This window comes from Melozone crissalis, unplaced genomic scaffold (assembly GCF_028551555.1).
Source record: "Melozone crissalis strain CALT ecotype California unplaced genomic scaffold, PUWL_Pcris_2 ptg000424l_1, whole genome shotgun sequence".
Taxonomy (NCBI): domain Eukaryota; kingdom Metazoa; phylum Chordata; class Aves; order Passeriformes; family Passerellidae; genus Melozone; species Melozone crissalis.
In genome coordinates this window covers 143,868-166,371 of record NW_026536152.1, presented here as the reverse complement: position 1 = coordinate 166,371, position 22,504 = coordinate 143,868, and the positions used below count along the sequence as shown (strand labels likewise).

The window sequence follows — 22,504 nt, the reverse complement described above, 5'->3', positions numbered from 1 at the left end:
GGCTGTGCCAGCTGTGCCAGCTGTGCCGGGGGGCAGCAGGATGGGAGCAGGCCCTGGGGACATCTCTTTCCTTGCCAAGTTTGTGCCCAGGGTGGTGTCCCTGGAGCCACCCAGATGGGTTTGAGCCCATGGAAAGCTCTTCCCAGGGGCGCTGGAGTGGCCCCTGTGGGGCTGATGGCTTCACTTTTCCTTCACTTTTACCCCAGGGGGCTCCATCCCCACCTGTCCCTGCTCATTCCTGCTCATGGTTTAACCCTGGCTTCAATTTACCCCTGGACAAACCCACCAAGGGCTCAACCTCACCTGTCCCTGCTCATTCCTGCTCTCTGTGTTCCCTGTGCTCTGCTCACTCCTGGCCACTGAGCTCTGAGGGCAGCAGGGATCCCCTCCCCAGGGTGCAGCCCCTGCCCTGCCCAGGGCGGCTCAGCTGCACATCCACGTCCCTGCCAGGACCAGAACATCCACCCCTGATCCCTGATGGAGCCAGAACATCCATCCCTGATCCCTGATGGAGCCAGAATATCCATCCCTGATCCCTGATGGAGCCAGAACATCCACCCCTGATCCCTGATGGAGCCAGAACATCCACCCCTGATCCCTGATGGAGCCAGAACACACACCCCTGATCCCTGATGGAGCCAGAACATCCACCCCTGATCCCTGATGGAGCCAGAACATCCATCCCTGATCCCTGATGGAGCCAGAACATCCACCCCTGATCCCTGATGGAGCCAGACCATCAATTCACCATCCCTGAGTGATCCAGACCTTTGAGCCTGATCCAGGTCCAGACCCAGACCATCAATTCCCCATCCCTGCCCCATCCAGACCATCAATTCCTCATCTCTTGTTGATCCAGACCATTGAACCTGATCCAGATCATCAACTCCCCCATCCTTGCCTGATCCAGACCATTGAACCTGATCCAGACCCAGACCATCAATCCCCCATCCCTGAGTGATCCCCATCTTTGGTCCCCCATCCCTGCTCCATCCAGACCATTGACCCTGATCCAGATCCATACCCAGACCATCAACACCCCCATCCCTTGCTGATCCGCACCACCAAGGCCCATCCTTGCCCCATCCAGACCATCAATCCCCATCCCTGAGTGATCCAGACCATCAATCTCCCATTGCTGCCCCATCCAGACCATCAATCCTCCATCCCTTGCTGATCCAGCTTGAGCTGCTCCCAAAATCTGAGGGTTAAAGTTTAAAAAATCCACCAGGGTTTGAGCTGCTCATTAAAATCTGAGGGTTAAAGTTTAAAAAATCCACCAGGGCTTGAGCTGCTCCTCAAAATCTGAGAGTTAAAATTAAAAAAAATCCATCAGGGCTTGAGCTGCTCCCCAAAATCTGAGGGTTAAAGTTTAAAAAATCCATCAGGGCTTGAGCTGCTCCCCAAAATCTGAGGGTTAAAGTTTAAAAAACCCAGCAGGAAGTGGGGCCTGATGGAGCCAGTTTGGGGCTGGGGAGGGGGAACTGCAGCTGATCCCCCAAACCTGAGGCTGCTCCCACCTCCTTGGGGTGCACCTGGTGAGGATCCCAGTGGGGAATGAGGTGTTCCAGGCTTTGCTCTGGAGCGTCCATCCATCTGCCTGTCCATCTGTCCATCCCTCCTGTCCATCCCCAGCTCTTGGAGGGGGTTTAATTTGTGCCCACCTCTCACTTGGATTTGTCCATCTCATGCGTCCATCCCAGGCCTGGGAGCTGGGAAAAGCAGGAATGAGCCTCGGGAATGGTGCTGGGGTCTGTGGAGAATCCTCCTGAGCTCTGATTTTGGGTTGGTTTGATTTGGGCACCCCAGGGGCCTCCCTGCTCCAGTGGGAATTCCCTCTGGGTGCCACAGGAGCTGCAAATCCAGCAGAGAGGCAGCAGGGATTGAGAGCTCCAAATGGATCCTTGCCCAAACTCTGGCTTGAGCTGCTCCTCAAAAATCTGAGGGTTAAACTTTAGGATTTTTGGGAAGCTGGGACGGATTCTGTGCAGGTGACATCTGTGAATGAGCCTCGGGAATGGTGCTGGGATCTCTGGAGGATCCTCCTGAGCTCTGATTTCGGGTTGGTTTGATTTGGGCCCTGCCACGTGGGCACCCCAGGGGCCTCCGGCTCCAGAGGAGATTCCCACAGGAGCACCCAGGGATTGCTGCAAATCCACCAGAGAGGATTTGAGGAAGAACTGAGAGCTCCAAAGGCACTTTTGGAAGCTGGGGTGGTTTCTGAGCAGGTGACAGCTGTGAATGAGCCTCGGGAATGGTGCTGGGCTCTCCTGAGCTCTGATTTTGGGTGGTTTGATGTGGACACTGCTGTGTGGGCGCCCAGGGGCCTCTCTGCACCCAGGGATTGCTGCAAATCCACCAGAGAGGATTTGAGGAGGAGCTGGGAGCTCCAAAGGCACTTTTGGGGTGCTGGGATGGATTCTGTGCAGGTCATAACTGTGAATGAGCCTTGGGAATGGTGTTGGGCTCTCCTGAGCTCTGATTTTGGGTGGTTTGATTTGGGCACTGCCATGTGGGCACCCAGGGGCCTCCCTGCTCCAGAGGGGATTCCCACAGGAGCACCCAGGGATTGCTGCCAGAGAGGATTTGAGGAGGAACTGAGAGCGCCAAAGGCACTTTTGGGGGAGCTGGGATGGATTCTGTGCAGGCAACAACTGTGAATGAGCCTCAGGAATGGTGCTGGGGTCTCTGGAGGATCCTCCTGAGCTGATTTTGGGTGGTTTCATCAGGGATGGGAGGTCAGTGGTGGGGATCACTCAGGGATGGAGGATTGATGGTCTGGAAGGGGCAGGGATGGGAGATTGATGGTCTGGGTCTGGATCATTCATTCCCACCCATGGAGTTCCTCTGGGTGCCACAGGAGCACCCAGGGATTTCTGCAAATCCACCAGAGAGGATTTGAGGAGGGACTGAGAGCTCCAAAGGCACTTTTGGGAAGCTGGGATGGATTCTGCGCAAGCTCTGAGAGCATCCCAAACATCCCCCAGGATGGGAAAAACCAGGACAAGCCCCCAGTGCCCCCGAGGAGCAAGGCAGGGAGTGCTGAAGGCAGCAAAGCCCTTTTCAAACACCGATCCGAGCTCTGAGAGTCTCCAAAGTGCATTTGGTGCCTTCCCCTGGGGTTTCCACCCAGAAACGTGCTGCCAGGCCTTGTGCTGCTCAAACCTTGGCATTTTTTGGGGGCAGCCAGGCCGATTTGAGGGCTGTGGGGGTTTTGTGAGAGCCCCCAGCGCCGTCCCCACCTCCCCAACCTGCCCAAACCTCCCCCAGAGCAGCGCCTGGGACCGAGGAGCAGCACGGGGGAGGCTCTGAGCGTATCCAAGCTACAGCGGATTTGGGCACCCTGTCAAATGTTCTCATTGTCTGACCCTTGTCCGGGCGCCAGGAAAACCCTTTGGGAAATTCCCCCTCCGCCCAGCGCTCCGGCTTTAATTGCAGCAGAGGAATGCGGGGCTGGGAGCGCGGCTGCTCCCGATCCCCGCGCGCGGCCGAGCGCGGGTCCCGCAAAGTTTGGGGTCTGCGGGGGTCCAGGGACGTGTCCGTGATGGGACTGGGGGTGATCCGTAGGGACTGGGGTGATCTGTAGGGACAGGGGCTGAACTGAATGGACTGGGTCTACTCCATAGGGTTTGGGGCTGATCTTTAGGGTTTGGGGGTGATCCATAGGGATTGGGGCTGTTCCACGGGGATTGGGGGTGATGTTTAGGGTTTGGGGCTGTTCCATAGGGATTGGGGGGGATCTGTGGGGTTTGGGGGTGATTCATAGGGATTGGGGGTGATCTGTGGGATTGGGGATGTTCCACAGGGATTAGGGCTGTTCTATAGGGATTGGGGCTGTTCCATAGGGTTTGGGGTTGATCTTTAGGGTTTGGGGGTGATCCATAGGGATTGGGGCTGTTCCACGGGGATTGGGGGTGATGTTTAGGGTTTGGGGCTGTTCCATAGGGATTGGGGGGGATCTGTGGGGTTTGGGGGTGATTCATAGGGATTGGGGGTGATCTGTGGGATTGGGGATGTTCCACAGGGATTAGGGCTGTTCTATAGGGATTGGGGCTGTTCCATAGGGTTTGGGGTTGATCTTTAGGGTTTGGAGGGGAGCTGTAGGGTTTGGGGCTGATCTGTAGGGACTGGGTCTGATCCATAGGGACAGGGACTGTTCCATAGGGATTGGGTGTAATCTGTAGGATTTGGGGTTGTTCGGTAGGGATTGGGGGCGATCTGTAGGGGTTGGGGCTGTTCCATAGGTACTGGGTCTGACCCATAGGGATTGGGGGTGATCTGTGGGGTTTGGGGCTGTTCCATAGGGTTTGGGGGTGATCTTTAGGGTTTGGAGGGGGTCTGTAGGGATTGGGGATGATCTGTAGGGTTTGGGGCTGATTTGTAGGGATTGGGGGTGATCCATAGGGTTTGGGGCTGTTCCATAGGGATTGGGGCTGTTCCATATGAATTTGGGCTGTTCCATAGGGTTTCGGGCTGTTCTGTAGGTCTTGGGGCTGTTCCATAGGAATTGGGTGTGATCTGTAGGATTTGGGGTTGTTCTGTAGGGTTTGGCAGGGATCTGTAGGGATTGAGGCTGATTTGTAGGGATTGGGGGTGATCCATAGGGGATTGGGGGTGATCCATAGGGATTGGGGCTGTTCCATAGGGCTTGGGGCCGTTCCATAGGGTTTGAGGATGATCCATAGGGTTTGGGGCTGTTCCATAGGGCTTGGGGCCGTTCCATAGGGGCTTGGGGCCATTCCATAGGGGCTTGAGGCTTTCCATAGGGCTTGGGGCCGTTCCATAGGGTTTGAGGGTGATCCATAGGGTTTGGGGCTGTTCTGTAGGAACTGGGTCAGATCCATAGGGCTTGGGGCTGTTCTGTGGGGCTTGGGGCTGTTCTGTAGGGTCTGGGGGTGATCTGCAGGGCTTGAGGTTGTTCCATAGGGCTCGGGGCCGTTCCATAGGATTTCCCACAGGTTTTGGGGGTGCAGCGAGGGCGGCAGCGGGGTGAGCTCGGGGTGCTGCTGTCCGTGGGCCATTCCGGGGGTCCGTGGCTCGCTGGCAGCCGTGCCCCAGCAGCAGCAGGACATGAGTAATCTCCGTCGCACCGGGGGGAGGCACATCAAAGGCTCCGGGGGAGATACAAGAGGGTTTCTGCTTCACAGACCAGAGCGGCTGCACTTCAATAGCGCCTTTGTTAGCGGCCCTGGGATGGAGAAATACCTGACCCCGCTCCCTCCCTCCTTCCCTCCCTCCTCTCCCTGCCCCTCGCAGCACACCCAGCCCGGTGGCAGCCGCGGAAAGGTCCCCAAAAGGCTCCGAGCAGCGGGGTGAGCCCCCTGAGCAGCACTGAGCACCCCCTGCCCCGGGGGGATCGGGGAGGAGAGGACGGAGAGGGCGATGGCAGCGCCGTGCCAGCCCCGTGCCCGCTGGCACCGCGCCCTCGCCGTGCCACGCTGCCAAAGGTGAGCTCAGCGCGCTCGGCCGGCGGCTCCGGGCACCCCTGGGGTCCCTGTGGCACGGACAGGGCACGGTGGCACCGGGATGGACACGTGCTGCCATGCTGGGGACAGCAGGCTGCACCCTGCCAGGTGCCACCTCCGTGGGGAGGCCGTGGGCGCTGCCAGGGACACGTCCTGAAGAGCTTGGAAGGAGAAAGTGACAGAGTTGTCGCTGCCCATGATGGGTTTGGGGGTGATCTGTAGGGTTTGGGGGTGATTCATAGGGATTGAGGATGATCCGTAGGGCTTGGGGGTGATCCGTAGGGATTGGGGCTGTTCCGTAGGGACTGGGGCTGTTCCGTAGGGATTGGAGCTGTTCTGTAGGGTTTGACGCTAATCCATAGGGATTGGAGCTGATCTATAGGGTTTGGGGCGGTGCCACGCTGCCAAAGGTGAGTTCATTGTGCTCGCCTGGTGGCTCTGGGCACCCCTGGGGTCCCTGTGGCATGGACAGGGCACGGTGGCACCAGGTGGCACCGGGATGGACACGTGCTGCCATGCTGGGGACAGCAGGCAGGTGCCACCCCCTGCCAGGTGCCACCTCCGTGGGGAGGCCGTGCGTGCCGCCAGGGACAGGTCTTAAAGAGCTGGAAGGATGAAGTGACAGATTTGTCACTGTCCATGATGGGACTGGGGGTGATCTGTAGGGATTGGAGGGGATCTGTAGGGTTTGGGGCTTTTCTATAGGGATTGGGGCTGATCCATAGGAACTGGGGCTGATCCATAGGGATTGGAGCTGTTCTCTTGGGTTTGGGGGCTCTTCCATAGGGACAGGGGCTGTTCTGTAGGAATTGGAGCTGTTCCATAGGGTTTGGGGGTGATCTATAGAGATTGGGACTGATCTGTCGGGTTTGAGGTTTATCTGTAGGGATTGGGGGTGATCCATAGGGATTGGAGCTGTTCTGTAGGGTTTGGGGTTGGTCCATAGGGACTGAGGATTATCTGTAGGGATTGGGGGGATCTGTAGGAATTGGAGCTGTTCCATAGGGTTTATGGGTGATCCATAGTGTTTGGGGATGATCTGTAGGGTTTGGAGGGATCCATAGGGTTTGGGGCTGTTCCATAGGGACTGGGGATAATCCACAGCGACTGGGGCTGATCTGTAGGATCTGGGGCTGTTCCTTAGGGTTTGGGGCTGTTCTGTAGGGTTTGAGGCTGATCCATAGGGATTGGGGCTGTTCCAGAGGATTTGAGGCTGTTCCATAGGGACTGGGGATGTTCCATAGGGTTTGGGGCTGTTCTGTAGGGTTTGGGGCTGATCCATAGGGACTGGGGCTATTCCAGAGGATTTGAGGCTGTTCCATAGGGACTGGGGATAATCCACAGCGATTGGGGCTGATCTGTAGGATCTGGGGCTGTTCCTTAGGGTTTGGGGCTGTTCCATAGGATTTGGGGCTGTTCCATAGGGACTGGGGATGATCCATAGGGTTTGGGGCTGTTCTGTAGGGTTTGGGAATGTTCCATGGGGTCTGCCCTGGACACGCAGTGCAGGGACCCTCTGGGGGTCCTGCTGTGCCCCCCGCACCTGGGTTGCTCCCCCAAAGATCTCCCCAGCGCAGCACCTGCTCCCAGGGATGGAATTTTGGGATGCTCCAGAGCAACCCTGTTTTTTGGGATACCAGGGAGGGGGGATGACACCATCCTGGGGAGGGGCTGGAGGGTCCCGTGGCCGTGTCACAGGTGGGACCCCCAGTGACCCTTCCCCTCGCCATTCAGGGAGATAAAAGAGGGAAAACCTTGGGAAATCTCCGGCTCAGAGCTGCCCTGGCCCCGGGAGCTCTTTGAAGGTCACAGCCTTGTTTGTGTTCTTTGGTGCTGCAAACCGCAGAGAATCCCTCCCTGGGAACCTGGATTCCCCAGAACCTGCATTTCGCCTGGATTTCCCAAGAATTCCACTCCGAGCTCATCAGCCCCCGGCAATTAATAAATTAACAGCTGCTAATGAGCGCAGGGTCCTGGTAGGGGAGAAGGAGCTTGGCCAGGGACAACCTGGGCGCTCTTGGTGCCATCCTCAGGTGTGCAGAGCTCGTCCAGGGACACCTGGGCACTCCTGGTGTCACCAAGGAGCCTCCCCAGGTGTGCAGAGCTGTCCCAGGGACAACCTGAGCACTTCTGGTGCCACCCCATGACCTTCCTCAGGTGCAGAGATCTTGTCCAGGGACACTCCTGGTGCCACCCCCAGGTACAGAGAGCTCTCCCAGGGACACCTGGGCACTGCTGGTGCCACCCCAGGACCCTTCCCAGGTGCGCAGAGCTTGGCCAGGGACACCTGGGCACTCCTGATGGCACCCCAGGTGTGGAGAGCTCATCTAGGGACAACCTGGGCACTGCTGGTGCCACCCCCAGGTGCAGAGAGCTCGTCCAGGGACACCTGGGCACTGCTGGTGCCACCAAGGAGCTTCCCCAGGTGCAGAGACCTTGTCCAGGGACACTCCTGGTGCCACCCAGGTGTGTAGAGCTCTGCCAGGGACAACCTGGGCCCTCCTGGTGAACCCCAGGAGCCTCCCCAGGTGCAGAGATCTTGTCCAGGGACACCTGGGCACTGCTGGTGTCACCTCAGGAGCCTCCCAGGTGTCCAGAGCTCATCCAGGGACAACCTGGGTACTGCTGGTGCCACCCCAGGTGTGCAGAGCTCTCCTAGGGACACCTGGGCACTGCTGGTGTCACCTCAGGAGCCTCCCCAGGTGTCCAGAGCTCATCCAGGGGCAACCTGGGCACTCCTGGTGCCACCCCAGGTGTGGAAAGCTCGTCTAGGGACAACCTGGGCACTCTTGGTGCCACCCCAGGAGCTTCCCCGAGGTTTTCCCGAGGGATCAGCGCCAAGCCCGGCTCCTGGTGGCGTCACCTTGTCCCGAGCGCCTCTTTTGGTGGCTCCAGAGACGGAACCTCCCCCGAAAAGGCCCGGGAGGGGGGGAAGGAGGGTTGGCAGCCAGACCTTTCTTTGGGCCTTTGTGTGAGCCACAAAGGCGGCTCTGTTGGGTGAACCTGGCCGAGCGTCCGCCCCTGCAGCCAGGTGAGCTCTGGGGCAGCTCCTGCAGCTCCCGCTCCTGGCCCGGTCCCTTGGTGGCCCCAAAGTCAGATTTTCACAAGAAAATCTGCAGGATTCTCTTCTATGAGGGAGGGGAAGCGGCACTCGGAGGTGAGTGTTTGTCCCTAAAAATGGGATCTATCTTTGTTCCTAAAATGGGATTTATCCTGTGGGCTCCAGCGGCTCCTCCTCCGTGGTTTTGGGATGGGAATCCAGCCTGGTTTTAGGATGGGAGCCCGGGCTGGATTTGAGATGGGAACTGACCATGGGTTTGGGATTGGAACGCAGCCTGGATTTGGGATGAGAATTCACCCTGGTTTTGTGGGGGGAACTCAGCCTGGCTTTGGGATGGGAACACAGCCTGGCTTTGGGATGAGAGCCCAGCCTGGCTTTGGGATGGAAACCTAGATTGGTTTTGGGGTGAGAACCCAGCCTGGATTTGGGGGAGAACCCTCTGCGGTTTTGGGACGGGAGCCCAACCTGGTTTAGTGGTGAAAACTCAGCCTGGCTTTGGGATGGGAGCTCAGCCTGGATTTGGGATGAGAATCCACCCTGGCTTTGGGATGGGAGCTCAGCCTTGCTTTGGAATGGGAAACCACCATGGTTTTGGATGAGAACTCACCCTGGTACTGGGATGGGAGCCCAGCCTAGATTTGGGGTGGGAATCCACCGTGGTTTTAGGGTGGGAGCCCAGCCTGGTTTTGGCATGAGAACTAACTCACCCTGGTTTTGGGATAGGAACCCAGTCTGGTTTTAGGATGGGAATCCAGCCTGGTTTTGGGATGAGAACCAACCCTGGTTTTGGGGTGGGAACCCAGCCTGGTTTTGGGGTGAGAATTCACCATGGCTTTGGGATGGGATCTCACCCTGGTACTGGGGTGGGAGCCCAGCCTGGTTTTGGGTTTGTGCTCCCAGCTGCTCACAGGGAGCGAGGACAGCTTATCCCAAAGAATTGTTTTCCCCCACGTTCTCCTTTCCTTTCCCCTCCCTTTCCCCAGACCGCTGCCTCTCCTGCCAAGCCCTCTGCTGTGGCCTATGGCTTTTTATTCCTATGTGATGCTTTCCCGAACTCATGTAGGGCGAAAAGCCATGGGCTACACAGGGGAGGGACTGCACCTTCCAGGCACCTCCCCACCGCCTCCCCGAGCCCCTCCCGACCCCTGGGATTGATCTGGGGGCAAACAAGCACTGAAAGGGGGCACTGAAGCCTTGCAGGGCTTTGCAGAGGGGTGGGGACACAAAAGGCGCCCGGGGTGGCAGGGCCATCCCCATTCAGCGCCAACCGAGGGAGAGGTTTTTTGTGTTTTTTTGGCGTTTTGGAGCTTTTCCAATACGGTTCAAAGCATCCCCACCTGCATCCCGTGGAATAAAAGCACCAGAAAGGCACCAGGGGCATTTCCAAGGGCATTTCCAAGGGCATTCCCAAGGGCATTCCCAAGGGCATTTCCAAGGGTTGTGGGTGCTGCCCAGGTTGGGGAAAAGGAAGTTCAGGGAAATTTGGGCAGCTCAGAAATTGGGGTTTGTGGCACCAGGGGCTGTCCCCACAGCTGCCAGGGGGTCGTGGCCTGGTCGGTGTCACAGGGGTGGGGAGGGGAGGTGGTGGCCAGGAGCAGGAGAGGAGGAGGAGGATGGGTTCAATTCCAGGGCAGGGCTTGGCAAATCGGGATTTGTAAAAGTGCAGAGGCAAAGTCTGCAGGGTCTGGGGGGGGTGGGAGAGGAGGGGGGGCTGCAGATCCCACCCTATAGACCCTATTCCTGCAACATCCCACCCCACAGAGCCCATTCCTGCAGATCCCATCCCACAGACCCCATTTACACAATCCCCACCCCACAGACCCCACAGATGACACCCCACAGACCCCATTTACACAAACCCCATTTACACAATCCCCACCCCACAGACCCCATTTACACAATCCCCATCCCACAGATGCCATCCCACAGACCCCATTTACACAATCCCCACCCCACAGACCCCATTTATACAAACCCCACCCCACAGACCCCATCCCACAGACCCCATTCCCACAATCCCCACCCCACAGACCCCATCTACACGAACCTTATCCCACAGATCTCATCCCACACACGCCGTTTACTCAGACCCCATTTACACAGACCCCATTCCACAAATCCCACCCTACAGACCCCATTTACACAGACCTGGTCCCACAGACCCTATTCCCACTGATCCCACCCCACAGATCCCATTCCTGCTGATCCCACCCCACAGACCCCACAGATCCCACCACACAGACCCCATTTACACAGACCCCACAGACTCCATCCCATTCCTGCAGCCCCCATCCCACAAACCCCATTTACACAATCTCCACCCCACAGATCCACCCCACAGACTCCATTTACACAGACCTCACACCACAGACCCCATTTAAACAAACCTCACCCCACAGATCCTATCCCACACACCCCATTTTCCTAAACCCCATTTACACAAACCCCACCCCACAGACCCCATCCCATAGATCCCATCCCACAGACCCCATTTATCCAAACCCCATTTACGCAATCCCCACCCCACAGACTCCATTCCCACAGACCCTATTTACGCAAATCTCACCCCACAGACCCCATTTACACAGACCCCACCCCACAGACCCCATTTACACAATCCCCACCCTACAGACCCCACAGACCCCACCCCACAGACCCCATTTACACAGACTCTACCCCACAGACCCTATTTGAACAAACCACACCTCATAGATCCTATCCCACACACACCCCATTTTCCCAAACCCCATTTACCCAGACCCCACTCCACAGACCCTATTTACACAAATCTCACCCCACAGACCCCATTTACACAAATCCACCCCACAGACCCCATTCCTGCTGATCCTACCCCACAGATCCCACCCCACAGACCCCATTTACACAAACCCCATCCCATAGATCCCATCCCACAAACTCCATTTATCCGAACCCCATTTACACAATTCCCACCCCACAGACCCCATTCCCACAGACCCCATCCCATCCCTGCAGCCCCCACGCCCGTGGGGTTTCCCCCTCCCTCCCGAGCAGGAAACGAGCAATTTCTCCCTTCTTTAGTTTCTCTTTTCTCACTTCCTGAGCTTTGACTCATTTGGGTGTCAGGCTTTCAAGTTTATTTCACCAGCCTGGAATGCATCTTTAAAAATAATAGTCCTTGGAGGGGAAAAAAAATAATAAAAAAAGGGAAAAAAGCTGAGGTTCAGCTGTAATCCCATGACTCAAGGAGGTGTGGAAGGAAGAAAATCATGAAATCCCATGAGTTCCAACAATGAGAGCAGGAAAGCTGGCACATAAATCATCAAAACCAAACACCATCCGTCAAAATGAAAGGAATTAAGCCAATCTCGCCGGGCTGTTTTAATTATTTTTTAATGAGGATTTGCTCATTCAGAAAATTCACCCGCGACAATGCCTGCCCCGAGCCATTCAGGGGGACACGCTTGGCTTGGCCCCGCTGTCCCCACCCCCAGAACTGCTCCAAACGGGAATGGGATCATGGAGTGAGGGTGCCAAGGAGAGGAGAGCGGGGCCAACCAACCAAAACCACCCCAGGGTTGGGAATTTGGCTTTGTTGCACCCCAAAATGTTGTGGTGAGGAGGAAAATCCTCTCTGGATGGTCCCTGGAATGATTTGGTGGGAAGGAACCTTAAAGCTCATCCCAGGTTCCTCCAAACCCCATCCAACCCCACCTTGGGCACTTCCAGGGATGGGATAACCCCAAATTTCCTGTTGATATTTTGGGATCTGCTGTAGGTGAAGCAGTTCCAGGCAGGAATGTGCAGGCACAGAGGCAGATGTTCCCAAATTCAGCCCAAATTTTGGAATTTGCAGGCTCAGAAGCACCAACTCCCAAATTTTAGAATGTGCAAGCACAGAGGCAGCAGCTCCCAAATTCAACTAAAGTTTTGGAATTTGCAGGCTCAGGGCACCAGGTCCCAGATTTTGGCTGAGGAATGTGCAGGCGCAGGGCACCTGCTCCCAAATTCATCCCAAATTTTGGAATTTGCAGGCTCAGAGGCAGCAGCTCCCAAATTTCACTGAAATTTTGGCTCAGGAATGTGCAGGCATGGAGCACCAGCTCCCAAATTCAGCCCAAATTTTGGAATGTGCAGGCATAGAGGCAGCAACTAAATTTTGGCTCAGAGTGTGCAGGCATCAGGTACCAGCTCCCAAATTCAACCCAAATTTTGGAATGTGCAGGCTCAAGGGCACCAGCTCCCAAATTCTGGCTCAGGAATGTGCAGGCACCGAGTACTAGCTCCCAAATTTTGGAATTTGCAGGGACAGAGGCACCAGCTCCCAAATTCAGCCTAAATTTTGGAATGTGCAGGCTCAGTGCACCAGCTCCCAAATTCCACCAAAATTTTGTCTCAGGAATGTGCAGGTACGGAGCACCAGCTCTCAAATTTTAGAATGTGCAGGCACAGAGGCAGCAGCTCCCAAGTTTTGGAATGTGCAGGCTCAGGGCACCAGCTCCCAAATTCATCCCAAATTTTGCAATTTGCAGCCCCCGAATTCCCTCTGGGATCAGCCTGGCAGTGCAGGGAAGCAGCAGCGCCTCCCTGCTGGGTCACCCAGCCCCGCTGCTCTCGGTGCCAGGGGATAACCTGGGTGCCAATTATGAATATTTTATGAATATTATTTTATGAATATTATAAAAATTATGACTATTTTAATTACAGCCTGATGATAATGAGCAGAAAAGCAGAGTTTTTCAATCAAAGCTGAGCCCTGTGGGACACTCAGCCCCCTCTGAGGGGAGGGTTGGTGCTCACATGGGATTTTCCAGGGGGGAAAATGGTGCTCAGGAAGAACCAGGAAATAAAAATCCACGTTAAATCCCAAATATCCTTGGCCCAAACCATATTGAATATTTTCCCTCAGAGGCTTCAGTTCCTCACGTGCTGATCCCACCCCAAATTGGGGAAAACCGGGGAAAGTTTTGCACTGATAATTCACCAAAAAAAAAGAGGGGAAAAAGGACAAAAATCCAGGAATTATTTATCCATCTCTGCCAGATATTTTATTTTTTAAAAATTAAATTTTTATTTTTTTGGGTGGGGAATTTGGGCTGCACCGGTTGTGCCACCTTCCTCCTCCTCCTGGTTTCCTGGGAACGGATTATTTAGGAACTGTTGAGGCCACCGGTGCTGAGTCAGCCCCGAGCTAATGAACACCCCGGCTGCCCATTTGAAATTTATTGCACCTATTAATTACAACCATTAGCTGCAGCCGCTGAAATTTTTATAATGAGGGCCCTGGCGAGTTCGCCTCGCCAGCAGCAAATTAAACCGTGTGGGGGGAAAGAATCAATGGCATCAGCAGACTTTGCAGGAGCGATGTTTTAATTAGCGATTCTCTGCAAACATGCCAGGCAACATCTTCTCCCTTCATGATCTCCCCTTAAAGGGATGGAGCTGCTTTTCAGGTCGGGTTTTATCCCCTCCTCTCTTGTCGGGTTTTTAAGGCTGCTCATTAGAGAAGCGGCTTTGAAGTGGGGTTTGGCTCAGGGTTGGTTGGAAGCGGGGAAAATCTGAGTTTTTTGGAGTTTTTTATATTTTTTGGGGGGGGGAAAGAAATAAAAAGCCAGGGTAGGAAATAATGGGGTTGAAAAGTTGGCTGGAAAAATGTTGAATTGGGTGGATATTGGGGCTGGGAGGAGGAAGAGGAGGATGAGGAGTGTGGGAAAGGGGTTGTGTCCACACAGGTCGTGTCCGCATAGAAATGAGGAATTTTATTTTAAAAATTATTTATTTATTTATATATAAATTCTATATTTTATTTATATATATGTATAAATAAAATATATATATTTAGAGATATAATTTTTATATATGTATATATACACATACATATATGTATGTATATATTATATATAATATATAGTGTATATATTATATATTATATAATAATATATAATGTATAATATATATTTTTATATATATAAATTTTATATATATATGTATGTGTATATATATATACACACATATATATACATATATACATGCATATATATACATATATATACCTATATACATATATAATACATACATACATACATACATACATATATATATATATATATATATATAATTTATCAGAGAAAATAAATATAAATGTCCCGACACAGAGTTCTGACAGGCAGGAGCTGAACTTTGGGTACTTAAAAATTAAAGGAACAAAAAAAATCCCAAAACCTCCAAAACTCCATGGATGGAGCATCCCCATCACCCAGAAATGCCCAGGATTTAGCAGTGAAGGCTGAATGTTCAATATTCAATATATTCTATAATCAAAATATTCAAGATTCAATATATTCAATTGGGTATTGGATTGGTAAATTCAATACCCAATGGAATATATTGGGTATATTCAATCAATTCAGCTTTGATTGAAAAACTGGATGGAGCAGTTATGACAAAAAGCAAATGAAATTATTATTTTTTAATCTTTTTTCTCTGTTTCATCACAAATAATTTAATTCCATTCCGTAATTAAAACACAACTCAGATTTCCATTACAAACAATCTCCTTCCGTAAGAGAAGAGCCAAAAGGCAGCTCTGAAATCGAGGAGTTCAAACGCAAAACTTGCTGTTTTTTCCAACAGATTCCCTAAAAAGTGAATGTTTTAAAGAAAGTATCTCCGAGAAATAGGAAAGCTAAGGGAGAAAAACCAGCTAGAATGAAAGGTGCTGGTACCTGGCTCCCAGAAATAGGAAAGCTGAGGGAGAGAAACCTCTGAAATCCAGGGATTCGAATGCAAAACTTGCTGGTTTTTTCCAACAGATTCCCTAAAAAGTGAATTTTTTAAAGAAAGTATCTCCAAGAAATAGGAAAACTAAGGGAGAAAAATCAAATGGAATGGAAGGTGCTGGTACCTGAGCATCCCACCAGGGGCCGGTGTCACCTGCGAGTGTCACCTGAACCCGGCCACCCCTGCGCCCTTCCCTCCTGGTGCCAGCAGCTCCCGATGCCCGGCAACCCCAGAAAAAATGGGAATTTTCTTGAGGGGCAGACTGGCTCCAGCTGCTCACAAAGACATTTTTCCTGGCTCAGGGAAAAGTGACATTTTTTGATGGCAGCCAGCTCCCAATTCATCACCGCGACAGTGACAAACACGGCCCGGGGTGACGCACTTGGCTGTAAGAGAATTCTCCGGCTTTACATTTTTAATGCTCCGCTCGTTTTCTCCCGGTTTTATCCCCGGGATCCTCTGCCTTGAATGGAAAGGGCAGCGCGGGGCTGGCTCCTGTCAGCGCTCCCCAAACCAGCTCGTTGCGTTTTTATTTTTCATTATTCCTGCTCCTCCACCGTCTCTTTTTTGCACCTTTTCAAGGGGAACAGCCTCAGCTGGGCCGCTCCATTCTCCGCGGCTCATTCATCATTGTCCCCCGCCTGAATGCGAGGCACAGGGTCAGCCTGAAAAGCTCCAAACCCCTCTGAAAACATCTCAAAAGGGCCCTGGGGGGACCCCCCAGGCTCTCGGGGGGGTTTTGTGTCTGTAAAAGGAGCTGGAGGGGGGACACGGGGACGTGGGGTGGCACAGGGGACCTGCCTGGGAGGTCTGGGCTGCTCGGGGGATTATGGGCAGCGTGGTTTATTTTGGTTATTGAACAGCTCCGGAGCGCGGAGAGGATGGGGCAGAGATGGGTGGGCAGGGATGGAGCGGCCCCCGCAGTGTCCCTGTCCCTGTCCCCTCCTGACCCCCCTTGTCCCCCTCTGTCCCCCTCTGTCCTCTCTTGTCCCCTCCCGTCTCTTGGCACAAAATTTTTTCCTTCCTGGTAACAGGAGGGTGGAAGATTCTTCCTTGCAGATGCTCTGTAAGATTAGCCGGGGCTTTCTGGGCCTTTTTCTCAGATAAATTACAAATGTGTGTATATATATAAATATATGTGTGTATATATATATATGTATATGTATATATATATATGTGTGTGTATATATATATGTATGTATATATGTATTTGTATATATATGTATATACAATTATATATATAATTATATTTTATATATATATAAATATATATATATTTATATATATAAAATATAATTTTATATATAAAAATATATATATTTTATATATAAATATATATATAAATATATATATATTTTTATATATATATATTTATATATATAAAAAATTTATATATATATATAAATGTACACATAAATTTTTTATATAATATACATTATATATTATATATGTATAACAATAATTATATTTTATAGATACATTTTATTTACATATTTATTTATTTATTATATGTATTACATAGAAATAAATTATATAGAATATATAAGTATATATTTTATATATGTAAAAATATATACTTATATTTACATATTATATATATACACTTATGTTTATACATACGTATATTTATATATGCTTGTATTTTTATATAAAATATTTATATTTATGTATTTATCTAAGAAAACAATTTTCCTCTTCATTTTATATATATATATAAGGAAGGAAGGAAGGAAGGAAGGAAGGAAGGATGGATATGTTGTGTTGTGTAGTGTCCCAGCCCAAGGTGATGCCCCAGTTTGGGATTTTGGGGCTGTGCACCCCCAGTTGCTGCCCTCCCTTCTCTCCCTGTCCCCTCCAGGTCACCGGATTCTCCAGCTGCCGGTGATGCCCCAGTTCACCTTCGCCTGTTTCTGTGGCCTCCACGGCTTCTGCAAGATGAAGAGGAAGAAGGAGGAGGCTGGCGGGGGGCAGGAGACGGCCGTGTGAGGGGCGGGACCCCTCCTGTCCCCCCGGTACGCCGGGACCACCGGGGGACATCGGGTGTCTCCTTGTCAGCCCTGCGAGGAGCAGCTCCCCGTGGGGTCAGCTCTGCCTGCCCTGTCTGTGGGGTTTTGGGGGGCTCAGGGGCTGAAATAAAGGGTGTGGGGTGGTGGTGGCAGGGGAAGGGAGCTGGGTGATCAGGGGCTGGGGGAGTATGGGAGGGCTGCGTGATCTGCTCGGTGATCTTTCAGATTCTCCATTTACCCCACAGATTCTGCATTTATCCCATAGATCCTCCCATTTATCCCACAGATCCTCCACTGATCCCACAGATTCCACATTGATCCCACAGATCCTTCAATTTATCCTAGAGATTCTCCATTTATCCCGCAGAATCTCCCATTCACCCCACAGATTCTCCCATTTATGCCATAGATTCTCCATTTACCCCATTTATTCCATAGATTCTGCATTTATCCTGTAGATTCTCCATTCATCCCACAGATTCTCCCATTTATCCCCCGTGTTCTCCCATTCATCCCACATATTCTCCATTTATCTCACAGATCTTCCCATTTATCCCTCAGATTCTCCATTTGTCCCGCAGATTCTCCATGGATCCCACAGATCCTCCCATTCATCCCTCATGTTTTCCCATTTGTCCCGCAGATTCTCCATTTATCCTGTAGATTCTCCATTTTTGTCCCATATTTTCTCATTTATCCCACAAATTCTCCATTTATCCCACATATTCTCCATTTATCCCATAGATTCCCCATTTATCCCACAGATTCTCCATTTATTTATTCCATAGATTCTCCATTTGTCCCACAGATTCTCCTTTTATCCGATAGATTCTCCTTTTATCCCGAAGATTCTCAATTTCTGTCCCATATTCTCTCGTTTATCCCACAGATTCCCCATTGGTCCCACAGATTCTCCCATTTATCCCCCATATTCTCCTTTTTCCCCACAGATTCCCCATTTACCCCACACATTCTCCATTTATTCCCCAGATTCCCCATTTATCCCACAGATTGTCCATTCACCCCATAGATCATCCATTTATCCCATAGATTCTGCATTTATCCCACACATCCTCCATTTATCTTGTAGATTTTCCATTTATCCCACAGATTCTCCATTCACCCACACATTCTCCATTTATCCCATATATTCTGCATTTATCCCCCATATTCTCCCATTTACGCCCCAGATTTCCATTTATACCCCAGATTCCCCATTTATCCCACAGATTCTCCATTTATCCCCCAGATTTCCCATTTATGCCCCAGTTTCTCTCTCTATTTCCTCTCCCCAGGCTTCCCGGGGCAGAGCTGGATCCCGCCCTGTCCTCGCTGGGGATGTCACCAAGATGTCACCAAGGTGCCATTGCCACCCTGCCAGGACCACAAATTCCTGCAAATCCCAGTGCCACGGATTCCTGGTGTTCATGGAAGGAGCCTCCACCTCATTGAGAAAGCAGAAAAATGAATTTTTTTTCCCAGCAGCAATAATCCTTTTTTAACCCCAACATATCAAGGAAAGGATCCAGCTTCCCTCAGAGCTGCCCTCCTCGCATTCCCATTGGGAATTTGGGCAATTCCTGCCCATCCTTGGTGGCAGCCAAGAGATAAAAATCCCCAAAAAACCAGCAAAAACCAAAAAACCCCAAAACTAAATCCCCTTTTTTAATATTTCTCTCCTGGACAAAACTCTCCCTTCCGCAGGGAGGATTTTCTTCCAGCTATTCCCAGTCTTCCTATAGGCCGAAATAATCGGTGGCTGCCCCAAAAATTTGGTGTTTTTCCGAATGTTCTGCCAAGGACAAAGCTCCAGGTGTGCCCAGGACATCTCCAGTTGCTTCTGGGAAATGCTGATTTTGTCCTGTTCCTATTTTTGCACATCAGCAGAGCCCGTTCCACCTTTCGTCCCCAGCGCTGCCCTTGGGGAGGACGTTTGGGCCAAAAAAACCCCAAAATCCAAGGAAGTTGGTGGAACTCCAAGGGCATTTCCTGAATGTAATTTTATTTTTATGCACAAGGATTTGTGGTGGTCACAAAGGGATGTGTTTAAGGATTTTAACATGTTGGGATTAATCCCTGCTGTGCAGTTGATATGGAGTGTAAAGATAAAGGTGGAATTTCAGCTTTGTTTATTCCAGGATAAATCCACAGGGACACAGATATGAAGGAAAATATTAATATAGAGAAACCAGCTTGGACCTGACGCCCATCCCTCAGATTTCTCCTGTTTCTCCCAGGTTTTTCCTATGCAAAAACCACACAAAAAACCAGCAAGAACAAAGCCAGCTCAGCAGCAGGTCCTGACTCAACAAAGCCCTGCTTAAACCTCAGGCTTTGCCTCGGGGTTTTGCTCCACCCCATCGATTTTCCTGATTCCAGTCTGGATCGATCCCTGGAAAGGAGGGGAAGGCTCAGAACCCTCCTTGAAGCCTTTCTGACCTGGATCAAAGCATTAATTCTGTTTTTATTGTAATTTTTAAATCCCTGCTGCCCGGATTACTTTGGGAAAGGACTCCCAGGATGATCCTGAGGAGTCTCCCAGCCCAGGAGCCATAAATCTTGTACTGTACATTTATTTTTGGGGGGTATTTATTTTTATTTTTTTATTATTTTTTATTATTTTTATTATTCTTTATTATTTTTTATTTTATTTATGGGGGGGGAAAAATAAATGGGGCATTTGTAAATAAGCACAGTCATCTTCCACGCACAGAGCAGAGTGCTTCCTATAGGAATTCCTATGCTACAAGAATAAATAAATTAATAAATTAATACGTTAATAAATAATTTTAAGAATAAATAAAATATTTATGGTAATTTTTGGAGTGTGGGTTTTATGGTTATTTGAAGCTGAGGGGTTTTGCTCCCTCTTTTTTCTTGGCTGGTCCTTCAAAACCAACCCCAAAATTCACATTTAAAAAAGGCCTGAATTGCAAATTGTGGATATTTGGGAGTGGGATGGATGTGGAGTTGGGGGTTGGTAAAGCAGAAACCAACCCCAAAACAATTCCTGAGATGTCAGGAAATCTCCCAGCCAAACTTTTGGAAGTCAGATGGGAAAAATCCCAACAGGTTAATTTGAATAATTAATTATTGGGCCCATCCTAACGAGCATTGCTGGCTGGGATTTATCGTTTTCCTGGAGGATTTTCTGCCGTGATCCATTCCCCAAATCCTCCAAATCCAGGAGGAACTGGGGAATGTTCCTGTTTTCCTTGGGGAGGGATCCAGGAGAACCAGGGAAGGATCTGGGAAAGGATCCAGGAAGGGAGCCAAGGACACCAGGGAGAGATCCAGGAATTGCAAGGAGGGATCCGGGAGAATGGAGAGGGACCCAGGAACATTGGGGAGGGACCCAGGGACATCAAGAAAGGATCAGGGGCATCAGGGAGGGATCCAGGGATATCAGGAAAGGATCCAGGAGAACCAAGGAGAGATCCAGGAACATCAGAGAGGGACCCAGGAACATTGGGGAGGGATCCAGGGACATCAAGAAAGGATCAGGGGCATCAGGGAGGGATCCAGGGATATCAGGAAAGGATCCAGGAGAACCAAGGAGGGATCCAGGAACATCAGAGAGGGATCCAGGAATATTGGGAAGGGACCCAGGGATATCAGGAAAGGATCCAGGAGAACCAAGGAGGGATCCAGGAACATCAGAGAGGGATCCAGGAATATTGGGAAGGGACCCAGGGATATCAAGAAAGGATCCAGGGGCACCAGGGAGGGATCCAGGAATATCAGGAAAGGATCCAGGAACATTGGGAAGGGATCCAGGAGAATGAAGAGGATCCAGGAATAGAAGGTAGAGATCCAGGAACATCAGGGTGGGATGGAGGAGGGATCCAGGAGCACCAGGGAGGGATCCAGGGACATCAAGAAAGGATCCAGGAGAATCAGAAAGGATCCACCACTGTCCATTTGAGACACTCAGAGGTTCCAGTTCATTCCAAAGTCTTGGAAGCTTTCTGCATGGACAAAGGCTAAAAGCAGAGTTCTCCTGAGGGTCAGGCTCAGGACAGGCAGAGAAATATTTAGTTCATTAAAAAATAATTAATTTATTATTTATTTAATATATAATTATTAGGTATATTACATATTACATACTACATATTATATATTAGATAATTATTCATATATTTTATTATATTGCATGTAATTATATATAATTATACTATATAATATAGAAATAATTATACATTATATATAAAATATATAATTTTATATAATTTCATATAACGTGCATATTATATATGATATACTACATATTATATATAATACATTCATTATATATATATTATATATTATATATTATATATTATATATTATATATTATATATTATATATTATATATTATATTATATATCATATATCATATATCATATATCATATATTATATATTATTGTATACTATATAATATTATAATGATTTTCTTAATAATTAAATTATTATTTATTTTGTAATAAATGAATAAATAAATAGATTTATCATATAAATAATAAATAAAGCCTTGGGTTCCAGCAGGCTGAGAACGCCCCCATCTCTCCGCCTGTCCCGGGCCCCTCTCCGTGCGCGGACCCTTTAAACCGCGCAGCCCACCGCGGGCCAGAGGGGGGATTTCTCCTCCACGCCGCTGCAGTGCGCAGCTGGTGGGCCCGCCCCACCCCTCCGCCTCTCTGCGGATGGTACAGCCCACACGTGCGGCTGTGGGCAGGGGGCGGGGCCAACGCGGCGGGCGGGAGCGGAGTGCTCATGGCGGCCGCTCCGGGACCATCCCGGGAAAACCGGAACGTCCGGAACGCGGAGAATTCCCGGTGTACGGGAGATTCCCGGTGCGCGGAGAATTCCCTGTGCACGGAGAATTGCTGATGTGCTGTGGGAGGTGGCGCGGGGGCGGCGCTGAGGGTTTAACAGCACGGGCGGCCACGGCGCTGCCGGGACCTCGTGGCGCAACGGTAGCGCGTCTGACTCCAGATCAGAAGGCTGCGTGTTCGAATCACGTCGGGGTCAGGGCCCCGGGCGGGGCTCCGTTTTTTCACCGCGCGGAAAGAAAATCTTAAAAAATAAAAAATTGTGATGAAAGGGAATTTTCTGGCTTTGATTCAAAGGTTTTGAGGGGTTCAGGCTGCGATCCTGCAGATTTGGGGGTGAACGCAGCGCCCCGGCGTCTGTGGGTTCTCCTTGCATTTCATTTTCGTCCCCATGAAAGGAG

General features: G+C 50.7%; 1 protein-coding gene and 1 non-coding gene across 2 annotated transcripts; both read left to right on the top strand.

Moving 5' to 3' along the window:
• The first annotated feature begins 17,155 nt into the window (after nt 1-17,155).
• BLACAT1 (BLACAT1 overlapping LEMD1 locus) lies at nt 17,156-17,292 on the top strand. The gene has a single exon (XM_054294970.1). It carries the CDS (start codon nt 17,170-17,172, stop codon nt 17,269-17,271), a length of 102 nt encoding a protein of 33 aa, XP_054150945.1. The 5' UTR covers nt 17,156-17,169; the 3' UTR covers nt 17,272-17,292.
• Nucleotides 17,293-22,230: 4,938 nt separating this feature from the next.
• TRNAW-CCA (transfer RNA tryptophan (anticodon CCA)) lies at nt 22,231-22,302 on the top strand. The gene has a single exon. It is a non-coding gene; the product is annotated as a tRNA-Trp (tRNA).
• Nucleotides 22,303-22,504: the final 202 nt, after the last annotated feature.